This window comes from Strix aluco, chromosome 28, assembly GCF_031877795.1.
Source record: "Strix aluco isolate bStrAlu1 chromosome 28, bStrAlu1.hap1, whole genome shotgun sequence".
In the NCBI taxonomy this organism is placed as follows: Eukaryota; Metazoa; Chordata; class Aves; order Strigiformes; family Strigidae; genus Strix; species Strix aluco.
In genome coordinates, this window is record NC_133958.1 from 2,441,817 (window position 1) to 2,460,420 (window position 18,604).

The 18,604-nt window shown below is 65.9% G+C and overlaps 1 protein-coding gene across 1 annotated transcript; it reads left to right on the forward strand.

Annotated features, from left to right (window-relative positions):
- The first annotated feature begins 1,849 nt into the window (after positions 1-1,849).
- Positions 1,850-18,500, forward strand: FER1L5 (fer-1 like family member 5). The gene is made up of 52 exons (XM_074807919.1): positions 1,850-1,901; positions 2,033-2,088; positions 2,174-2,265; positions 2,347-2,455; positions 2,535-2,687; positions 2,766-2,894; positions 2,972-3,034; positions 3,115-3,165; positions 3,240-3,270; positions 3,350-3,465; positions 3,570-3,681; positions 3,786-3,880; positions 3,974-4,042; positions 4,157-4,200; positions 4,322-4,398; positions 4,505-4,593; positions 4,681-4,794; positions 4,916-5,093; positions 5,175-5,299; positions 5,391-5,482; positions 6,258-6,444; positions 6,542-6,835; positions 7,646-7,759; positions 7,837-8,000; positions 8,078-8,213; positions 8,278-8,380; positions 8,451-8,614; positions 9,113-9,289; positions 9,928-10,036; positions 10,123-10,200; positions 10,283-10,479; positions 10,534-10,692; positions 10,778-10,876; positions 11,559-11,708; positions 11,799-11,997; positions 12,529-12,554; positions 12,667-12,708; positions 12,779-12,901; positions 13,247-13,444; positions 13,521-13,676; positions 13,762-13,853; positions 14,557-14,727; positions 15,564-15,712; positions 15,796-15,935; positions 16,798-16,886; positions 16,990-17,085; positions 17,191-17,332; positions 17,432-17,531; positions 17,668-17,870; positions 17,970-18,079; positions 18,166-18,313; positions 18,411-18,500. Exons 1-52 carry the CDS (start codon positions 1,850-1,852, stop codon positions 18,498-18,500), a joined length of 6,252 nt encoding a protein of 2,083 aa, XP_074664020.1.
- The last annotated feature ends 104 nt before the right edge of the window (positions 18,501-18,604 follow it).

The following is an 18,604-nucleotide window of genomic DNA, read 5'->3' on the forward strand; positions in this document are numbered from 1 at the left end:
GGATGTAGTGACACAGGGATGCAGTGACACGGGGACATGGGGACACACAGATATGGGGATGCGGTGACGTGGGGACATGGGGCACATGGACATGGGGACACACGGATATGGGGATGCAGTGACACAGGGATGCAGTGACATGGGGACATGGGGACACACGGATATGGGGATGCAGTGACACAGGGATGCAGTGACATGGGGACATGGGACACATGGACATGGGGACACATGGATATGGGGATGCAGTGATGTGGGGACATGGGTGCAGTGACATGGGACACATGGATATGGGGATGCAGTGACAGGGATGCAGTGACACGGGGAGATGGGGACACACAGATATGGGGATGCAGTGACACAGGGATGCAGTGACACGGGGACATGGGGACACACGGATATGGGGACACAGGGACACACGGATATGGGGACACACGGATATGGGGATGCAGTGACACAGGGATGCAGTGACATGGGGACATGGGACACATGGACATGGGGACACACGGATGTGGGGATGCAGTGACGTGGGGACACAGGGATGCAGTGACATGAGGACACATGGACATGGGGACACGGGGACACACAGATATGGGGATGTGGTGACGTGGGGACATGGGTGCAGTGACATGGGGACATGGGACACATGGACATGGGGATGCAGTGACACAGGGATGCAGTGACACGGGGACATGGGGACACACGGATATGGGGACACATGCATATGGGGATGCAGTGGCACAGGGGCACAGGGACGCAGTGACATGGGGACATGGGGACATACAGACACGGGGACACACGGATAGGAGGATGCAGTGACACAGGGATGCAGTGACTTGGGGACATGGGGACACATGCATATGGGGATGCGGTGACACAGGGGCACAGGGATGCAGTGACATGGGGACATGGGGACATACAGACACGGGGCACACGGATAGGAGGATGCAGTGACACAGTGACATGGGGACACATGGACATGGGGACACACGGATATGGGGATGCAGTGACACAGGGGCACAGGGATGCAGTGACACGGGGACATGGGGACACATGGATATGGGGATGCGGTGACATGGGGACATATGGACATAGGGACACACGAATATGGGGATGCGGAGATGTGGGGACATGGGGACTCATGGATACAGGGACATGGGGACACATGGATATGGGGATGTAGTGACATGGGGACACAGGGATGCAGTGACATGGGGACATGGGGACACGTGGACATGGGGACACACGGATGTGGGGATGTAGTGACATGGGGACATGGGGACACATGGACATGGGGACGCATGGATATGGGGATGTAGTGACATGGGGACACAGGGATGCAGTGACACAGGGACATGGGGACACATGGATATGGGGATGCAGTGACATGGGGACACAGGGACACACGGATATGGGGATGCAGTGACACAGGGATGCAGTGACACAGGGACATGGGGACACATGGGCATGGGGACACAGGGACAGCGTGACCCAGGTGCTCACAGACATGGACACACAGTGACACAGGGACATGAGGTCATAGGTACCTGGGGACATGGTGGCACCCACCGAGCAGAGCCAACAGCAGTGTCCCTGCCCCATTGCCCCAACGGTGCCATTCTGGAACGTGTCCCTGCGCCATGGTGACAGCACCTCGGTGACAAATCTCCGTGGCACAGTGGCCTTGCGGACACAGCCATGCTACGGGTGCTGGTGGCCAGCGCCCACATCCCCGGGGCCACCGGCTCCGGGCCCGGCGTGCACGTGTCTGCCCGCTTCAGAGGTACGGCTGGCTGCGGGGGGGGGACACCGCGGTGGGACGGGATGGCATCGGTCATCGCCGCGTGACGAGATGGCATCGCCCATCCTGGTGCGCCATGGTGGCATCCTCGTGGGACAGGATGGTGCTGGCCACACCTGGGGATGGCATTGGCCATCCCCGCGCGTGGGGACGGTGCCAGCCATCCCTTTGCACGCCGATGTCCCCACCCTGACGTGCCACCACCTTCTCTCCTGTCACCCACCCCCTTCTCAGGTGTCCCTAGGAGCACCCGGGTGGTGCCGGAGGAGCGCAGCCCCACTTGGAACGAGGTGAGGTGACGCCAGGGTGGCCCGCAGTGGCACAGGGACACTCGGGTCACCCCACTAACCCCTTGTCACCTCCCTTTTGCCCCAGACGCTGGCATGGCCACTGGGCACGTGTCCCCTGCACCCCACGGCCAGCCTGACCCTGAGACTCCGGCACTGGGGCCAGCCGGCGCCCCAGGGGTGAGTAGCACCCATGGGTGAGCACCCTGGGGGGGCCACCCCTGGCACAGCCACCCTCACTGTGTCCCCTTGCCCCTGCAGGGACCTAGGTGCCACCACAGTGTCACTGGAATGGTTGGTGGCCAACCCCAGGCTGCCACTGGCCCTCAGCCAAGTCCCGCTGCTGGACCCTCAGGGACAGCCCACGGGGGTGAGCACCCACCTACACACCCAGCAGCACCCCAGGGTGCCACCAGGCACGGGCTGGGGTGCCACCCATCCTTTTGTAGTGCACTGTCACCTTCCGCTGCTCCTACGTCCCCCGTGGCACGGCTGGGGACACCACAGTCCCCCTGCGAGGATGGGTGCCACCACCGATGGTGTCACCGGGGTCACCCCACCACCCTGACAACCCCTCAGCAGGGAGGAAAGAGGATTTCCAGGTATGGCACCCATGGGTGCGGTGGCACCGGGGGGTGACATCCCATCTGGCAGCCACCGTGTCACGTCCTGTCCCCTAGGTACGGGTGAGGGTCATCGAGGGCCACCAGCTCCAGGGCAACGACATCAAGCCGGTGGTGACAGTCCTCATCGGCCAGCACCGCTTCAGGACCAGGATCCGGGTGGGGAACAACCCCTACTACAATGAGGTGACACCGGGGAGGGGACACGGGGACCTGTCAGTGTCCCCTCACCCCGCCCTCACCCTCTTTTGCCCATTTTCTAGGTGTTTTGCCAAAATTTCCACCTGACGCCCGCCCAGTTGGCTGCAGAGCCCATCCACATCCAGGTTGGGGGGCAGATCGGTGGCATTGGTGGGGACGAGGACAGCGGGGTGGCCGCTGATGCCGTGTCCCCATCCTGTCACAGGTGCTGGACTCACGGGCCACCCGCGCCAAAGCCACCATCGGCGTCTTCCAGGTGAGGGTGGTGGCTCGGGGACGCGGCGTCACGCCGCGGTTCGGCCGCTCTCACCCCCTTTGTCATCCCCACAGCTGGACGTCGGCACCGTCTGCCGCGCGCCAGGTAGGCCAGAGGGTTGGGGTGACACCGTGGTGACACTGGGGTGACATCGGGGTGACACCGGCGTCTCCCACCCTGCCAGGACGCAGCTTGAGCTGGAAGTGGCTGAGCCTGCAGCACCCCCATGGCCCCGACGCCGGCTCCCGGGGGTACCTCCGCGTCAGCCTGGCTGTCCTCCGCGCCGGCGAGCCGGTGCAGGTGAGTCCCCCCTCATCCTCCCCAGCACCCCCCCAAAAAAAAAAAAATCCCCTTGGAACGGGGGGGGGGGGGGTGTGTCCCCATTTTTTCACACCCCCCCAAAGGAGCGGGAGGAGCCGCCGGCAAACGAGGATGTCGAGGCCAACCTGCTGCAGCCGCTGCCGTGTGCCGCCACGCTCCAGCTCCGCGTCTACTGCGCCGAGGACCTGCCGCAGGGTGGGCAGCGGGGAGGGGTTTTGGGGGGGTTATGGGGTGTGAATTTGGGGGACACACACCCCCCCCCCTCCCCATTTACCCACCTCTCCCTGTCCCCGGCGCAGCAGAGCCGGCTCGGCAATGCTTCCCCTCAGTGTTACCGGGTGGCAAGAGGGGCTTCGTGGCGGCGGCGGTGAGGGTCAGCTTTGCCGGCAGGACGGTGGGTGCTGGGGGGGGGGGGGGGCGGGGGGAAGGTGTGGGGTGGGGGGGGCCCCGATCTTGAGTGGGGGGCTCACAGCTCTGCCCGCTGCAGCTCTGCACCCGGGTGATGCCCCCCGACGCCAACCCGGCATGGAACGAGGTCTTCTTCTTCCCCCTGAGGGTGAGGTGCCCCCCGCTCCAGCCCCAGCACACCCCCCAAAGCAGGGGTACCCCCAAAAAGGGGGGGCACCCCCATTCCAACACCCACCCCCCCCCGTTTTTTTTCTCTCCACAGCTGCCCCCCATCTGTGATGAGATCCAGCTGGCCATCCTCAGTGGGTAAGTGGGTGACATCCCCCAGGTTTTTGGGCCCCCCCCCAGTTTTGGGGCCCCCCCCGGGGTTTTGGGGACCCCCTATTTTGGAGGGACCCCCCCCATCCCTTTCACTGCCCACCCATAGGTCCCGCAGCAGCAAGGTCCTGGGCACAGCCACTCTCCACCTCTCCCAAATCTCCTCCGCTGGTGCTGAGCTTGAGGGTGAGTGGGGTCCACCCATGGGTGGGGGGTCTCCAGCACCCAGACCCCCCTCCTTCTCCCAGTGAGCCCCTCCCTTCCCCCACTGAACCCCCTCTTTTTCTCCCAGAGGGGACCCCCGGCTTCTTACCCTGCTTCGGACCCAGCTTCCTCCCCTTCTACAGTCCCCGGCCGTATCCTGCCAGGACACCCAGCACCGTGAGTGGTGGCAGGGTGGGGACAGCACCCAGTTTTGGGGGGGGGGACACACACACAGCCAGCCACTCCCCCCACCTTATTTTACAGGACACTGGGGTGGCTTATCGGGGCCGGGTGCTGCTGGAGCTCAGCACCCACATGGGGACCCCGGATGGGCGCCAGCAAGACACCATCGCCCCCGAGGACGTCACACGGGTGCAGGTGGGGGGACACAGGGAGATGGTGTGATGCCACCCCCTGGGGTCTTTTTTTGTTTGGGTTTTTTTTTTAAGTGCCATTTTGGGGGTATTTTAGCCTATTTATTTTTTTTTTTTTGCCACAGTGCCACTTGCCCCGCCGCCGCTTCGGCCTGTGCGGGGTTTTTTATTCGGCCACCATGGTGCCAGCTGGCCCCGAGCTCCTGCGCTTCGAGCTCAGTGTTGGCAATTACGGGGACACAGGCAATGTCACCTGCAAACCAGCCGCCTCTGTCACCCCACACGGTTGTCCCCTCTTCGATGGTGAGCAGGATGCTGGGGAGAGGGGGGACACGCACAGAGAAAGGGGTGTCCCATGGGGTGCTGAGTGCCCTCTGGATCCAGGCAACCGCTATCACTACCTGCCGTGGTACGGTGACAAGCCGGTGGCCGCTGTCACCTCGTCCTGGGAGGACGCCGGTCACCGTTGGGACGCCCTAAACCTCCTGCGTGCCATGTGCCAGCGGTTGGTGAGCACCCATGGGTGACGGCGGGGTGGGGTGGGATGTGACACCCCCTTCTCTGGGTTGGGATGGTTTGGGGATGGGGTTTTTTTTGCAGGAGAGGAACGTGGAGGAGCTGCGGGGCGCCCGTGGGGACACTGGAGGGGACATCGGCAGGAGGCTGCTGCGCCAGCTGGCACAGGACTGCAGGTGAGCGGGTGGTCCCCGGGGTGGGGGGGTCGTGGGTGTCGCAAAGCGGTGGGTGGTGGGATGCTGGGGGGCACCCCTGGGCCTGCCGAGTAGTGTTTGGGGGGGGGGGAATGGGGTATTTGGGGGGGAAATGGGGTATTTGGGGGGGAAATGGGGCATTTGGGGGGAAAAGGAGGAATTTTAGAGGCCAGTGGGATATTTGGGGTGAAAATGGGACAATTGAAGGGAAAATGGGGTATTTGGCGTGGTGGAATGAGGCATCTGGGGGAAATGGGGGCAATGGGGGGGGAAACAGAGTAATTGGGGGGAAAATGGGGTTTTGGGGGGAAATGGGGTATTTGGGGGGAAAAGGAGGAATTTTAGAGGCCAGTGGGATATTTGGGGTGAAAATAGGACAATTGAAGAGAAAATGGGGTATTTGGCGTGGTGGAATGAGGCATCTGGGGGAAATGGGGGCAATGGGGGGGGAAACAGAGTAATTGGGGGGAAATGGGGTTTTGGGGGGGAAATGGGGTATTTGGGGGTGAAAATGGGAAAATTGGGGGGAAAAGAGGAATTTTAGAGGACATTGGGATATTTGGGGGGAAATGGGACAATTGGGGGCAAAATGGGACATTTGTTGGGGCAACAGGACTTGGGGGGGGAAATATTTTGTGGGGGAAAGTATTTTGGGGGGGAAATGGGGCATTTAGGGGGGAACAAAGCATTTTGGGAGGAAAAGAGGGCGACCTGGGGGGGGGGGGGAACTGGGGCATTTTGGGGGGGCTGTTTGCAGGCGGACGCTGCCGCAGCTGGAGGCGCAGCCCACCCCCACCCCGCTGGACGCCCACCTCCGCGCCGCCCGACTTCACCTCCTGCGGCGCGTGGCGGCGGCGGCGGCGACGCCACCGAAAGCCGGTTGGGACACGTTGCTGCCGGTGGCCGAGGGCTGGCTGGGACGTGTGGCCGCCCTGGCTGTCGAGGTGGGGGCCGGGGCTGGGAGGGGGGGGAGTGTGGGGGCATCGCTGTGATGAGTTGTGGCCGGTCTCAGCCCGCCGCTCTGGCTCTCTGTCCCCGCAGCCACAGGCCGGGGTCCCCGACGTGCTGCTGTGGCTGCTGCGGGGCGAGCGGCGGGTGGCCTGTGCCCGTGTCCCCGCGGCCGACATCATGTTCTCCCGGCGCGGCCCCGGTGCCTGCGGCAGGTTCTGCGGCCGGATCCAGACCCTCTTCCTGGTGGTAGGCACCCCGTGTCCCCTCCATGTCCCCTCAGTGTCCCCTCCACCTCCTCTGTGTCCCATCCATGAATCCTTCACATCCCCCCATGTCCCCTCCACATCCCCTGCGTCCCCTCCATGTCCCCTCAGTGTCCCCTCTGTAACTCCTCCATGTCCCCTTTGTGTCCCCTCCACATCCCCTCCATGTCCCCTCTGTGTCCCCTCCCTGTCCCCTCCATGTTCCCCCATGTCCCCTCTATATCTCCTCCATGTCTGCTCTGTGTCCCCTCCACATCCCCTCCATGTCCCCTTTGTGTCCCCCATGTCCCGTCTCTGTCTCTTCCATGTCCCCTCTGTGTCCCCTCCATGTCTCCTCCATGTCCCCTCCTCGTCCCCTCCATGTCCCCTCCATGTCCCCTCTATATCTCCTCCATGTCCCCTCCATGTCCCCACCATGTCCCCTCCACATCCCCTCCATGTTCCCCCATGTCCCTTCTATATCCCCCCACATCCCCCCTATGTCCCCTTTGTATCCCCCCTGTCCCCTTCATGTCCCATGTCCCCTCCCTGTCCCCTCCCCATCCCCTCCATGTCCCCTCTGTGTCCCCTTTGTGTCCCCCATGTCCCCTCTATATCCCCCCACATTCCCCCTGTGTCCCCTTTGTGTCCCCCATGTCCCCTCTATATCCCCCCACATCCCCCCTGTGTCCCCTTTGTGTCCCCCACGTCCCCTCCATATCCCGTGTCCCCTCCCTGTCCCCTCCCCATCCCCTCCTTGTCCCCTCTGTCCCCTCCATGTACCCCATGACCCCTCTATATCCCCCCCCATCTCCCCTATGTCCCCTTTGTGTCCCCCATGTCCCCTCTATATCCCCTGTGTCCCCTCTGTGTCCCCTCCATGACCCTCCTGGACCTTCTGCATGTCTGCCCCACGTCCCCCCCAATGTCCCCCCCACTCTGCTGGGCGCAGGGCTCTGGGGACACCCGTGCCCAGCTGCGGCTCCGGCTGTGGCTGGGGCGCGTGGCCGACAGCGGGGACCTGCCACGGCACCTCGAGGGCACCCTGCGCGTCTACGCCGAGATGGTGAGCCCTGGGGGCGAGGGGGGGGCCACCCCAGGGTGCCCCCACAGCCCCCCTCAACATCTGTGTGTGTGTCCCAGTACGAAAACCAGACCAAGCTGTTGGGCAAGTGGGGTCCCCGGGGGCTCCTGGGGTGCCCCGGTTTCTCCGACAGCGCCGGCAAAGCGGGGCTCCCCCGCCACAGGATTCGGCCCCCCAAGGGCTGGCGCTGGGATGGACCCTGGACCGTGGAGCCCCAGCGGCGGTGAGGCCCGTGGGATGGGTGCTGACACCCTGGGGACCTCGGGGAGGGTGATGCCACCATGGTCCCTTTGTCCCCAGGCTGCTGCTGGACACGGAGACCAACATGGGCGAGGTGCTGGAGGACGTCTACGAGAACGAGAGCCGGCGGCTCAGCGGCGACTGGGGACCCGCCACCGTGGCCAGCACCGATGCTGTGAGCGTGGGGGGCACCGGGGTGGGGCGGGGGGTGTGTGTGTGACATGAGCGCGTCAGGGCTCAGCTCACGCCTGGTTTTGCAGAGCGGGGCAGCGGTGCCACCCAAGGAGGAGGTGGCGTGTCCCCAAGGGTGGCACGTCACCGACGGCTGGCGGGTGGATGTGACGGGGGCCGTGGATGAGGCTGGTGAGTGGGGGTCCCCGCTGAGCACCCCCAGGTGGGTGCTGGCAGTGGTGAGGACACCTGGGTGCCGCAGGTTGGGAGTACGGGGTGAGCGTGGCCCCCGGTAGCCCCCCGCCGGCGTGGCACGCCACCGAGAAGACGTATCACACGCACCGGCGCCGGCGCTGGCTGCGCACCCGCCGCAGGGACCCCGGCGCCCAGGGACGGGAGCAGGATGTGGCCGCCTTCCTCCAGCTGGTCAGGGTGGTGGGGACGGGGATGGGGGGGCGGGGAGGGGGGTGGCAGGGTGGGGGTGGCGGGGTTTGGGGTGGCAGAATGGGGTGGCAGGGATGGGGTGACATGGGTGGGGTGGCAGGGTTGGGGTGGCAGGGATGGGGTGGTGGGGACGGTGGTGGCAGGGATGGGGTGACAAGATGGGGGTGACAAGATGGGGGTGGCAGGGTTGGGGTGGCAGGGATGGGGTGGCAAGATGGGGGTGACAAGATGGGGGTGGCAGGGATGGGGTGGCAGAGGTGGGGTGACAAGATGGGGGTGACAAGATGGGGTGGCAGGGTTGGGGTGGCAGGAGAGGGTGGCTGGGACAGCAGTGGCAGGGATGGGGGTGGCAGGAATGGGGGGTGGCAGGGACAGGGGTGGCAGGGACAGGCCTCGGCCCACCAGTGCCCTGCTGTGAGCAGCCCTGTCCGTGCCCTTGTACCATGCCGCGCTGTCCCCTGTGTCCCCGTGTCCCCACAGCACAGCCCCGAGGCAGCGGCGGGGGCCGAGGCCTGGGAGTACGGGTCCCTCTGGGGGTCCCGCTTCCACCTCCAGCCCCGGGCGGGTGACATGTGCCGGCGACGCTGCTGGCACCGGCGCATGGTGCCCACGCAGCCCCCACCCGTGGCACCCTTCTTCCTCCTGGAGGGCTCCGTGGTAGGAAAGGGGGGGCTGGGGGGGGCACGGGGGGGGGGCGGTCCCGGGGTAAAGGGGGCTGGAGGGAGGGCTGGGGGGATGGAGCGCTGCTGGGGCAGTAGGACATGGGACAGCAGGACGCAGGGCTGGGGGACAGGGGGACAAAGGGAGCGAGGGCAGAGGAGGGCAACGAGGCTGGGGAAGGGCCTGGAGAATAAATCCTGTGAGGAGCGACTGAAGGAGCTGGGACTGTTCAGTGTGAGGAGGAGAAGGGGAGGGGAGACCTCATCACTCTCTGCAGCTCCCTGAAAGGACGTTGTGGAGAGGTTGGTGCTGGTCTCTGCTCCCAGGGAATTAGTGACAGAACGAGAGGGAACGGCTTTAAACTGCAACAGGGGAGGGTCAGACTGGACAGGAGGGAAAAATGTTTCCCCGCCAGAGTGGTCAGAGAGTGGAATAGGCTGCCCAGGGAGGGGGTGGAGTCCCCACCCCTGGGGGTGTTTAAGGGCCGTTTGGATGAGCTGTGGGGGGATGTGGGGTAGGGGAGAACTTTGTAGAGTCGGGCTGAGGGTTGGACTCGATGATCCCGAGGGTCTTCTCCAACCTGAGTGATTCTGGGATTCTGTGACCCCCCCACCCCACGTCCCGTCCCGCCGCAGGGCACAGAGGACCCGGCCGAGAAGGACGAGGCGGCTGTGACAGAGCGGTGGGGCTCATCCCAGACCCCCCTCCAGCAGCCTGTGCCCCTCATCCTCTGCACCTTCCAACGTGAGCCCCGGGGGACACGGGGAGGGGGACCGGGACAGGTCGGGGCGTGGACCAGGCCCCCCCACCAGCCCCTGCCTCTCCTGCAGGACCCAACTTCTTCCAGCTCCGCTGTTACATCTTCCAGGCGCTGGAGCTGACACCCCGCAGCACCAAGGCCACTGCAGGTGGGACCCCCCCCGGCCCCCAGCACACCCCTCCCCACCCCGGTGGGCAACCCAGGGTGCTGAGGGTGTCACTGTCCCCCAGACCCCGTCGCCCACGTCTCCTTCGTGCACGTCAGCCAGAGCACCCGGGTGCTACCCGGCACCCTGGACCCTCTCTGGGACCAGACGTTGCTTTTTCACCGGGTGCTGCTGTACGGGGACCCCCGGGGTGTCCGGGATGAGCCCCCCGCCGTGGTGGTGGAGATCTTCGACCAGGATGGAGGGGTACGGCACCCATGGGTGAGGGGCACCCCTGGGTGGGGGGAGCACCCATGCCCAAGTGATGCCTTGCAGGGTGCTGGAGCTTTCCTGGGGAGGAGCGTGTGCACCCCAGATGTTTGGCTGGATGTGGGGCACCGGCAGCCCCCCCGGCTTCGGCATTACCCACTGGGGGGGCCAGGGGAGGCAGCTGGGGAGCTGCTGGCTGCCTTTGAGCTGCTGCACGATGCTGAGGTGAGGGGCTTGGGGGGGGGAGTGTGGCATGGGGAGCACCCAGGTGATGGGGTCCCATCATCATTGTGTGTGTCCCCCCCGGCAGGATGGGTCCCTGGTGAAGGTCAGCACCCCGCCGTGGAGGCAGGGGGTCTTCAGTGTCCCCCTGGGAATCCGGCCACTCCTGCGGCTGGTGGCACTGGAGGTGACACCCGGGGGACCCTGGGTGGGGACAGGGGTGGGGAGAGGGAGGGAAACAGGCTGGGGACAGGGACAGGGATGAAGAAGGGAGTGGGATGGGGACAAGGACAGGGATGGGAACAGGGATGAAGACAGGAGGGACAAGGTCTGGGATGGGAACAGGCTGGGGACAGGGACAGGGATGGGATGGGGACAAAGATGGGGACAGGGATGAAGATGGGATGGGGACAGGGTTGGGGACAGGATGGGGACAGGGACAGTAATGGGATGGGGACAGGGATGAAGATGGGATGGGGACAGGGTTGGGGACAGGATGGGGACAGGGACAGTAATGGGATGGGGACAGGGATGAAGATGGGATGGGGACAGGATGGGGACAGGGATGGGAACAGGGATGAAGGTGGGATGGGGATGAGGTCCGAGATGGAGACTGGGAGGGGACCAGGCTGGGGACAAGGACAGGGATGAAGAAGGGGATGGAGACAGGACAGGGACAAGGACAGGGATGAAGACGAGGACAGGCCCAGAGGGACAAAGACAAGATGAGGACAGGGTGGGGATGGAGATGGGGACAGGGTCAAGGATGGGGACAGTCACCTTCAGCGTCCCACCAGGTGACTCGAGGTGACCCCTGGGCACTCAGGGGACCCCAGGGGGGGTGACAGCTGCTGGGTGTCCCCCTCCAGGTGCTGGCGTGGGGGCTGCGGGGGCTGCGCGGCGGCGTGCGGGCGCCCAGGCTGGAGGTGCAGTGTGGGGGCCAGACCCTGCGGACCCCCACCATCCCCGACCTCGCCACCAACCCCAATTTCCCCATCAACGCCTTCCTGCTGCTGCTGGTGAGGATGGGGGGGTGGTTGGGAGGGGGAGAACCCCACCCCTGGGTGCTGCTGCTGGCACCCCGGGGTGACGGCGTGGCTCGGCCCCAGCACTTGCCGGCGGAGGAGGAGTACATGCCCCCCATCCGGCTGCGGGTGCTGGACACGCGGGATTTCGGGTACCGGCCCGAGGTGGGGCAGGCCTGCGTGCGGGGGCTGGGGCAGTACTGCTGCCAGCCCCACGGCCAGGGGCAGCCCCACAGCCCCAGACCCCCCCTGCCTGGCTCCAGTACAGCCCCGGCCAGTCCAGGTACCCCCTGCCCCATCCCTGGGATCCCCTGCCCCATCCCTGCCTTCATCCCACCCCCATCCCTGGCACCCCCCTGCCTGACCCTTCCCATCCCTGCCTCATCCCTGGCACCCCCTGCCCCATCCCCGCCCATCCTTGGCACTCCCTGCCCCATCCCTGCCTGTCCCTTCGCATCCCTGCCCCATCCCTGGCACCGCCTGCCCCATCCCTGCCCATCCCTGCCCATCCTTGGCACCCCCTGCCCCATCCCTGCCCAATCCTGCCCATCCCTGCCACCCCCTGCCCCATCCCTGCCTGTCCCTGCCCCATCCCTGGCACCCCCTGCCCATCCCTGCCCATCCTTGGCACACCCTGCCCCATCCCTGCCTGTCACTGCCCCATCCCTGCCTCATCCCTGCCCCATCCCTGCCTGTCCCTGCCCATCCCTGCTGCATCCCTGGCACTCCCTGCCCCATCCCTACCCATCCCTGCCCATCCCTGCCCCACACTGCCCACCTCCGGGATGGTTTATTTGCCCCTCTCCCCCCGCAGCCACTCCCTGGGGCAGGATAGCTCAGGTGAGTCCCCCAGGCCCTCCGCTCCCGGCACCCTCGGCCCTGCCGGACACCGGGCTTCCCGGCCCCGTGCCTCCGTTTCCCCGAGTCACTACTCCCCCTTTTCTCCCTGCAGATACTGCCCAGGATCACCGTCGAGAAGGGGGCTACGGGCAAGGTAGGCACAGGAACGGGGCCACCGGGGCCACCCGTGCCACCCATCCCCACCTCACCCTGCTCCCCACTAGGCTGCCGAGAAAGAGGAGGAGGAGGATGAAGATGAGGGTGACGATGACTGGTGGAGCAAATTCTACACGGCCATGGGGGACAAGGCCAAGAGCCGTCGGGGGACCAACAGGGACAGGCTGAAGGTGAGGAGAACCTGGGACCTGGAGCAGGGGACAAGGATGGGGATAGGGACAGGAACAGGGATGGAGATGGGATGGGGACAAGAATGAAGCAGGGGATTGGGACAGGGGTGGTTGGGGACAAGGATACAGATGGGGATAGGGTTGAGGTCAGGGATGGGGACAGGGACAGTGATGGAGTTGAGGTGGAGACTGGGACAGGACAGGGATGGAAGTGGGATGGGGACAAGGTCAGGGATGGAGATTGGGAGGGGAACAGGCTGGGGACAGGGACAGGGATGGAGAAGGGGATGGGATGGGGACAAGGATGAAGAAAGGGACAGGGATGGGATGGGGAGAAGGACCAAGATGGAGATGGGTACAGGAAGAGGGACGGGAATGGGGACAAGGGTGAGGACAGGAACCACTCCCCAGATCTACAGCTGTGAGCTGGAGGCGGTGCCCGAATTCGAGGGGCTGCAGGATTTCTGCCAGACCTTCCCTCTCTACCAGCCAGGGGGTCACCCCGCGGCAGGGGAGGACCCTGTGCCAGTGGGCGAGTTCAAGGTGGGTGAGAGCCCCCATGGGACCCCCGAGCTGGGGCAGAGGCACCTCAGGGTGCACGGCCGGGCGGCTCTCGCAGGGGCTTTTCTGTATCTACCCCCTGCCCGAGGACCCCCGGGTGCCCCCGCCACCGCGCCACTTCCAGGAGCTGCCCCCCAGCCAACCCCAAAAGTGCCTGGTGCGGGTTTACGTCGTCCGGGCCTTCGACCTGCCCCCCCGCGACAGGAACGGGCTGGTAAGGCCACCCATGGGTGCTGGGCAGGGCTCCCCTGTCCTCTCCCCACCCTGTGCCACCCTGACAGTCCCCTCCCTGCTGCCAGTGTGACCCCTACATCCGCGTCTCGCTGGGGACAAAGACGCTGGGCCAGCGGGACCAGTATGTGCCCAACACCCTGGAGCCTGTTTTTGGCAGGTATGGCCAGGGCAGGGGCCCTGGTGGCACTGTCACCCTTGGGTGGCACCAGGCTGGGGGGGCCTGGCACTGAGAGGAGGTGCCCAGGGGGGCTGGTGGGGCCCCATTCCCCATGTCAGCATGTCCCTGTGCCAACCTGTCCCTGTGCCACCAGGTCCCCACTGCACTGGGTCACCACACCACTGAATCCTCATGCCACCAGGTCCCCATTCCCCATGCTGGCAAGTCCCCGTGCCACCACATCCCCATGATTTCAGGTCCCAGTGCCCCACGCCAGAAGGTTCCTGAGCCTCCAGGTCCCCAATTCCTCTGCCAGCACGTCCCCATGCCAGCAGGTCCCCATTCCCTGTGCTGAGGGTCCCTACGCCACCCTTCCCCACAACAGCAGGTCCCTGTGCCACCAGATGCCCCATTCCCAACATCTGCAGGTCCCCATGCCACCAGGTCCCCATTCCCTGTGCCACCAGGTCCCCATGCTGGAGGGTCCCCGTGCCACCATGTCCCCATTCCCATGCTGGAGGGTCCCCGTGCCACCAGATGCCCTGTTTCCCCATGCCAGTGGGTCCCCGTGCCACCAGGTCCTCGTGCCACCAAATCCCCACACCAACAGGTCCCCATGCCCATGGGTCCCCACTCCCCGTGCCAGCGGGTGCCAGCCCCCACGCCGGTGTGTCCCCGGGGCTGATGTCACCCCCGCTGTCAGGCTGTTCGAGATGACGGCCACCATCCCACTGGAGAAGGACCTGCGGGTCTCACTGCTGGACTACGACCTGCTGCCACCCGACCAGGACATCGGCACCACCACCATCGACCTGGAGAGCCGCCTGCTCTCCCGCTTCCGCGCCCACTGCGGGCTGCCTGCCCTCTACCGCACGTGGGTGCCCCTGGGGGGGGTGCACCAGGGGGGTGGGGGCAGTGGGTGCACGGGCCTGAGGCCAGGAGTGGGCATGGGGATGGGCACAGGGGGATGGGGACAGGATGGGGACAGGAGTGGGCATGGGAGTGGGCACAGGGGGGTGGGGACAGGATGGGGACAGGGATGGGCATGGGGATGGCCACAGCGGGGTGGAGACAAGGTGGTGGGGAGGGAGAGAGCACAGGGGTGGGCACAGGGGGGACGGGGACAGGGGGATGGGGAGGGAGAGGGCACAGGGGTGGGCACAGGGGGACAGGGACAGGGGGATGGGGAGGGAGAGGGCACAGGGGTGGACATAGAGGGATGGGGCTAGGAGTGGGCACAAGCGGATGGGGATGGGCATAAGGGGATGGGGAGGGGGAGGGCACAGGGGTGGGCACAGGGAGATGGGGATGGGGTGGGCACGAGGGCGGGCACAGGGTGATTGGGGTGAGGTGGGGACATGGGAGGGGCACAAGGAGATGGTGAGGGAGCGGCTGGGGACAGGGACGGGCACAGGGAGATGGGGTGGGCACAGAGATGGGGACAGGGTGGGCACGGGCAGATTAGGATGGGGTAGGCACAGAGGGACAGGTGGGGACATGGGGGTGGGGACAGCGACAAGGTGGGCACGGGGTGGGGACAGGGTGGCACAGCGGGATGGAGACAGGGTGGGCACAAGAAGCCGAGGATGGGGTGGGCACAGCGAGGTGGCTACAGGTTGGGCACAGCAAAGGGCACAGGGAGATGGTGGCGATGGGGACACCCAGGAGGGGGGACGCCGCAGCCCCCCAGCCCACCCACTGGCCCCGCAGCACCGGCCCCGGGTGCTGGAGGGACCAGCTCTCCCCTAGCCGGGCCCTGGAGCACTTTGCCCGCACGCGGGGGCTGCCAGCACCCGAGTTCAGCGCCGAGGACACCGCCGTCATCTTCGGGGACCAAGTCTTCTTCCTCAGCCACTTCGGTGGGTGGGGGTCTGGGTGGGGGCGCAGGGGTGTGGGGGGGTGTCAGATCCTGTCCCGCAGGTGTGACTGTTCGGCCTTGCAGAGCGCAGCCCCCCCACCCACCAGCACGCCGGGGCACCCCGCGAGCGCTTGGCCCTGCACGTGCTCCACGCCTGTCACCTCGTCCCCGAGCACCTCGAGACCCGCACCCTGTATAACAGCACCCAGCCTGGGCTGGAGCAGGTGGGGACGGGGCACCCTGGGGTGAGGGCGGGCGATGAGGACAGGGAGAGGGTGATGGAAACCCTGGGGTGACGGGGACATGGCCAGGGATGGACCCCAGGGTGCTGGGGACCCCAGGATATAGGGGATGCCAGGGGGATGTTGGGGACCTTAGGGTGACAGGGACCCCAGAAGTGGGTGATGGGGACCCCAGGGCAGGGAGGGATGCTGGGGGTGGGGGTGATGGAGACTCCACAGGGACCCTGGGGTGACGGCGACAGTGGGGTAACAGGGACATGGCCAGGGAGGGACCCTGAGGTGATGGGGACCGTGGAGCATGAAGGGGTGTTAGGGCTTGGGGACGCTGGGGTGACAGGGACATGGCCAGGGATGGACCCCAGGCTGATAGGGACCCCGGGATATAGGGGATGCCAGGGGGATGATGGGGACCTTGGGGTGACAGGGACTCCAGAGCAGGGGGGGATGCTGGGGGGGTGATGGGGTGGGGGGATGCCAAGGGGGCAATGGGGACCTCAGTGATGGGGACCCCAGGGCAAGAGAGGGATGCTGGGGTGACAAGGACAGATGCCGGGGTGGGGGGGGGGGATGACACAGGGACCCCAGGGGTCTGATGGAGACTCAACAGGGACCCTGGGGTGATGGGGACAGCAGGGTGACGAGGTCACAGCCAGGGAGGGACCCTGGGGTGACAGGGACCGTGGGGCATGAAGGGATTCTAGGGCTTGGGGACCTCGCGGTAACAGGGACCCCAGGGCAAGGGGGGATGCTGGGGGCAGGGGGGCGTGATGGGGACACCCTGGAACAGGGGACAGTGGCGCAGGGACCGAGGGGTGCCGGTTCCAGCTCCCCCCTCCCCACGCAGGGCAAGGTGCAGATGTGGGTGGACATTTTCCCCGCCAGCCTCGGGCCCCCCGGGCCCCCCGTCGACATCAGCCCCCGCAAGCCCCAGAGGTGAGCACCCAGCCAGGCCCCTGGGGGGTGGTGGGTCGGACGGGGACATCCCTGAGGGGAGAAGGTGACACATCCTTGTCCCCGTGTCCCCCCCCTCCTTGAGGTACGAGCTGCGCTGCGTGGTCTGGAACACGCAGGACGTGGACCTGGGGGACACCAACATGCTGGGGCAGCAGATGAGTGACATCTATGTCACCGGGTGAGCCAAAGCCACCCCTGTGTGTCCCCCCCCACCTCTCCAGGAGGTGACAGCGGGGCTGGGGACCAGGGTGACAGTGTCCCCTCCCCGCGGGTGGCACGGCAGGTGGCTGGACGGGCTGGAGGAGCAGAAGCAGAGGACGGACGTGCATTACCGCTCGCTGCAGGGGGACGGGGCCTTCAACTGGCGTTTCGTCTTCTCCTTCGAGTACCTGGCGGCCGAGCAGCTCTGCGTCCTGCCCCGGAAGGTGAGGGGGGACCCCGGGGCGGGGGGGGGGGGGGGTGCTGGGGGGGACACACCCAGGGGATGAGCGTGACACCCCCCTTTCCCCCTCCCCGCCTGGCAGGAGCATTTCTGGAGCCTGGATGAGACGGTGCTGAAGGTGCCCCCCAAGCTCATCCTCCAAGTGTGGGACAACGACAAGTTTTCGGCTGATGATTTTTTGGGTGAGACCCCCCTTTCTCTGCCCCACGTCCCCCAGGAGGGTGGGGGACACTCACAGGTGACAGGGAGCACCCAACCATGATGGGGAGCACCCCCAGGTGATGGGGAGCTCCTCCCCACTTCGGCTTTTCCCCGCAGGTGTCCTGGAGCTGGAGCTCACCAAGCTGCCACAGCCAGCCCAGCAGCCCCAGGCCTGCACCCCAACGCCACAGCGGCCCCCCCAAAGCCCCTGGCCCTGGCGGGGGACGCGGGTCCCCTCCCGGTTCTCCCTTTTCCGGCAGAGACGGGCGAGGGGGTGGTGGCCCTGCACGGTGCAGGAGGGCGGCAAGCGGCGCCTCTCGGTAGGTCAGGGACACACACACACACCCCCACCAGGATAGTGGGGGGCAGCGATGATGGGAGGGGGTACACAGATTATGGACACCCCCCCCACACTCCAGGGCAAGCTGGAGCTGAGCCTGGAGGTGCTGACGGCAAAGGAGGCAGAAGAGCGGCCGGTGGGGAAAGGCCGGGAGGATCCCAACATGTACCCGACGCTCCCAGCACCCGTGTGAGTCCCCAGGAGAGAGCAGGGGATGGGAATGGGGTGCGGGGGACACACAGGGGTGTCTCTGAGCTGGGTGTCACCCCCCCCAGGCGCCCGGAGTGGTCGTTCCTGTGGGTGCAGGCGCCGCTGCGCAGCCTGCGCTACAGCCTCTGCCACCAACACCGCGGGCGGCTCAGCCTGGCGCTGGCGCTGCTGCTGCTCCTCGGCCTCCTCCTCACCTTCATCTACGCCACCCCGGTGAGCACGGTGGGGCACGGCTGCCCCCCAACTGCCCCCCTCCCTGCCTGCCAAGCCCCCCATCACTCCCCAAGCTCCCCTTTCTCCCTCCTTGCAGGGTTATTTGGCCATGAAGATGGTTAACCCCCTCCCAACCTTCCACCTCAGCGGTGCGGAGCAGCCCAAAGCCAGCGTGGGCAAGCCCTGAGGGTGTCACCCCTGGGGATGTCACCCATCTGCGTCACCTCTAATAAAGTCACATCCAGGAACAGTCAAAGCATCATCACGCGCTCCGTGGGTTTGGAGGGATGG

Bases quoted from the DNA above. Each gene is read 5' to 3' on its own strand.
- FER1L5 (XM_074807919.1), top strand. From the start codon at position 1,850: ATGGCATCGCCCATCCTGGTGCGCCATGGTGGCATCCTCGTGGGACAG. The intron at 4,201-4,321 runs GTAAGTGGGTGA...GCCCACCCATAG, and splicing joins CAGCTGGCCATCCTCAGTGG to GTCCCGCAGCAGCAAGGTCC. The intron at 10,693-10,777 runs GTGAGGGGCTTG...CCCCCCCGGCAG, and splicing joins AGCTGCTGCACGATGCTGAG to GATGGGTCCCTGGTGAAGGT.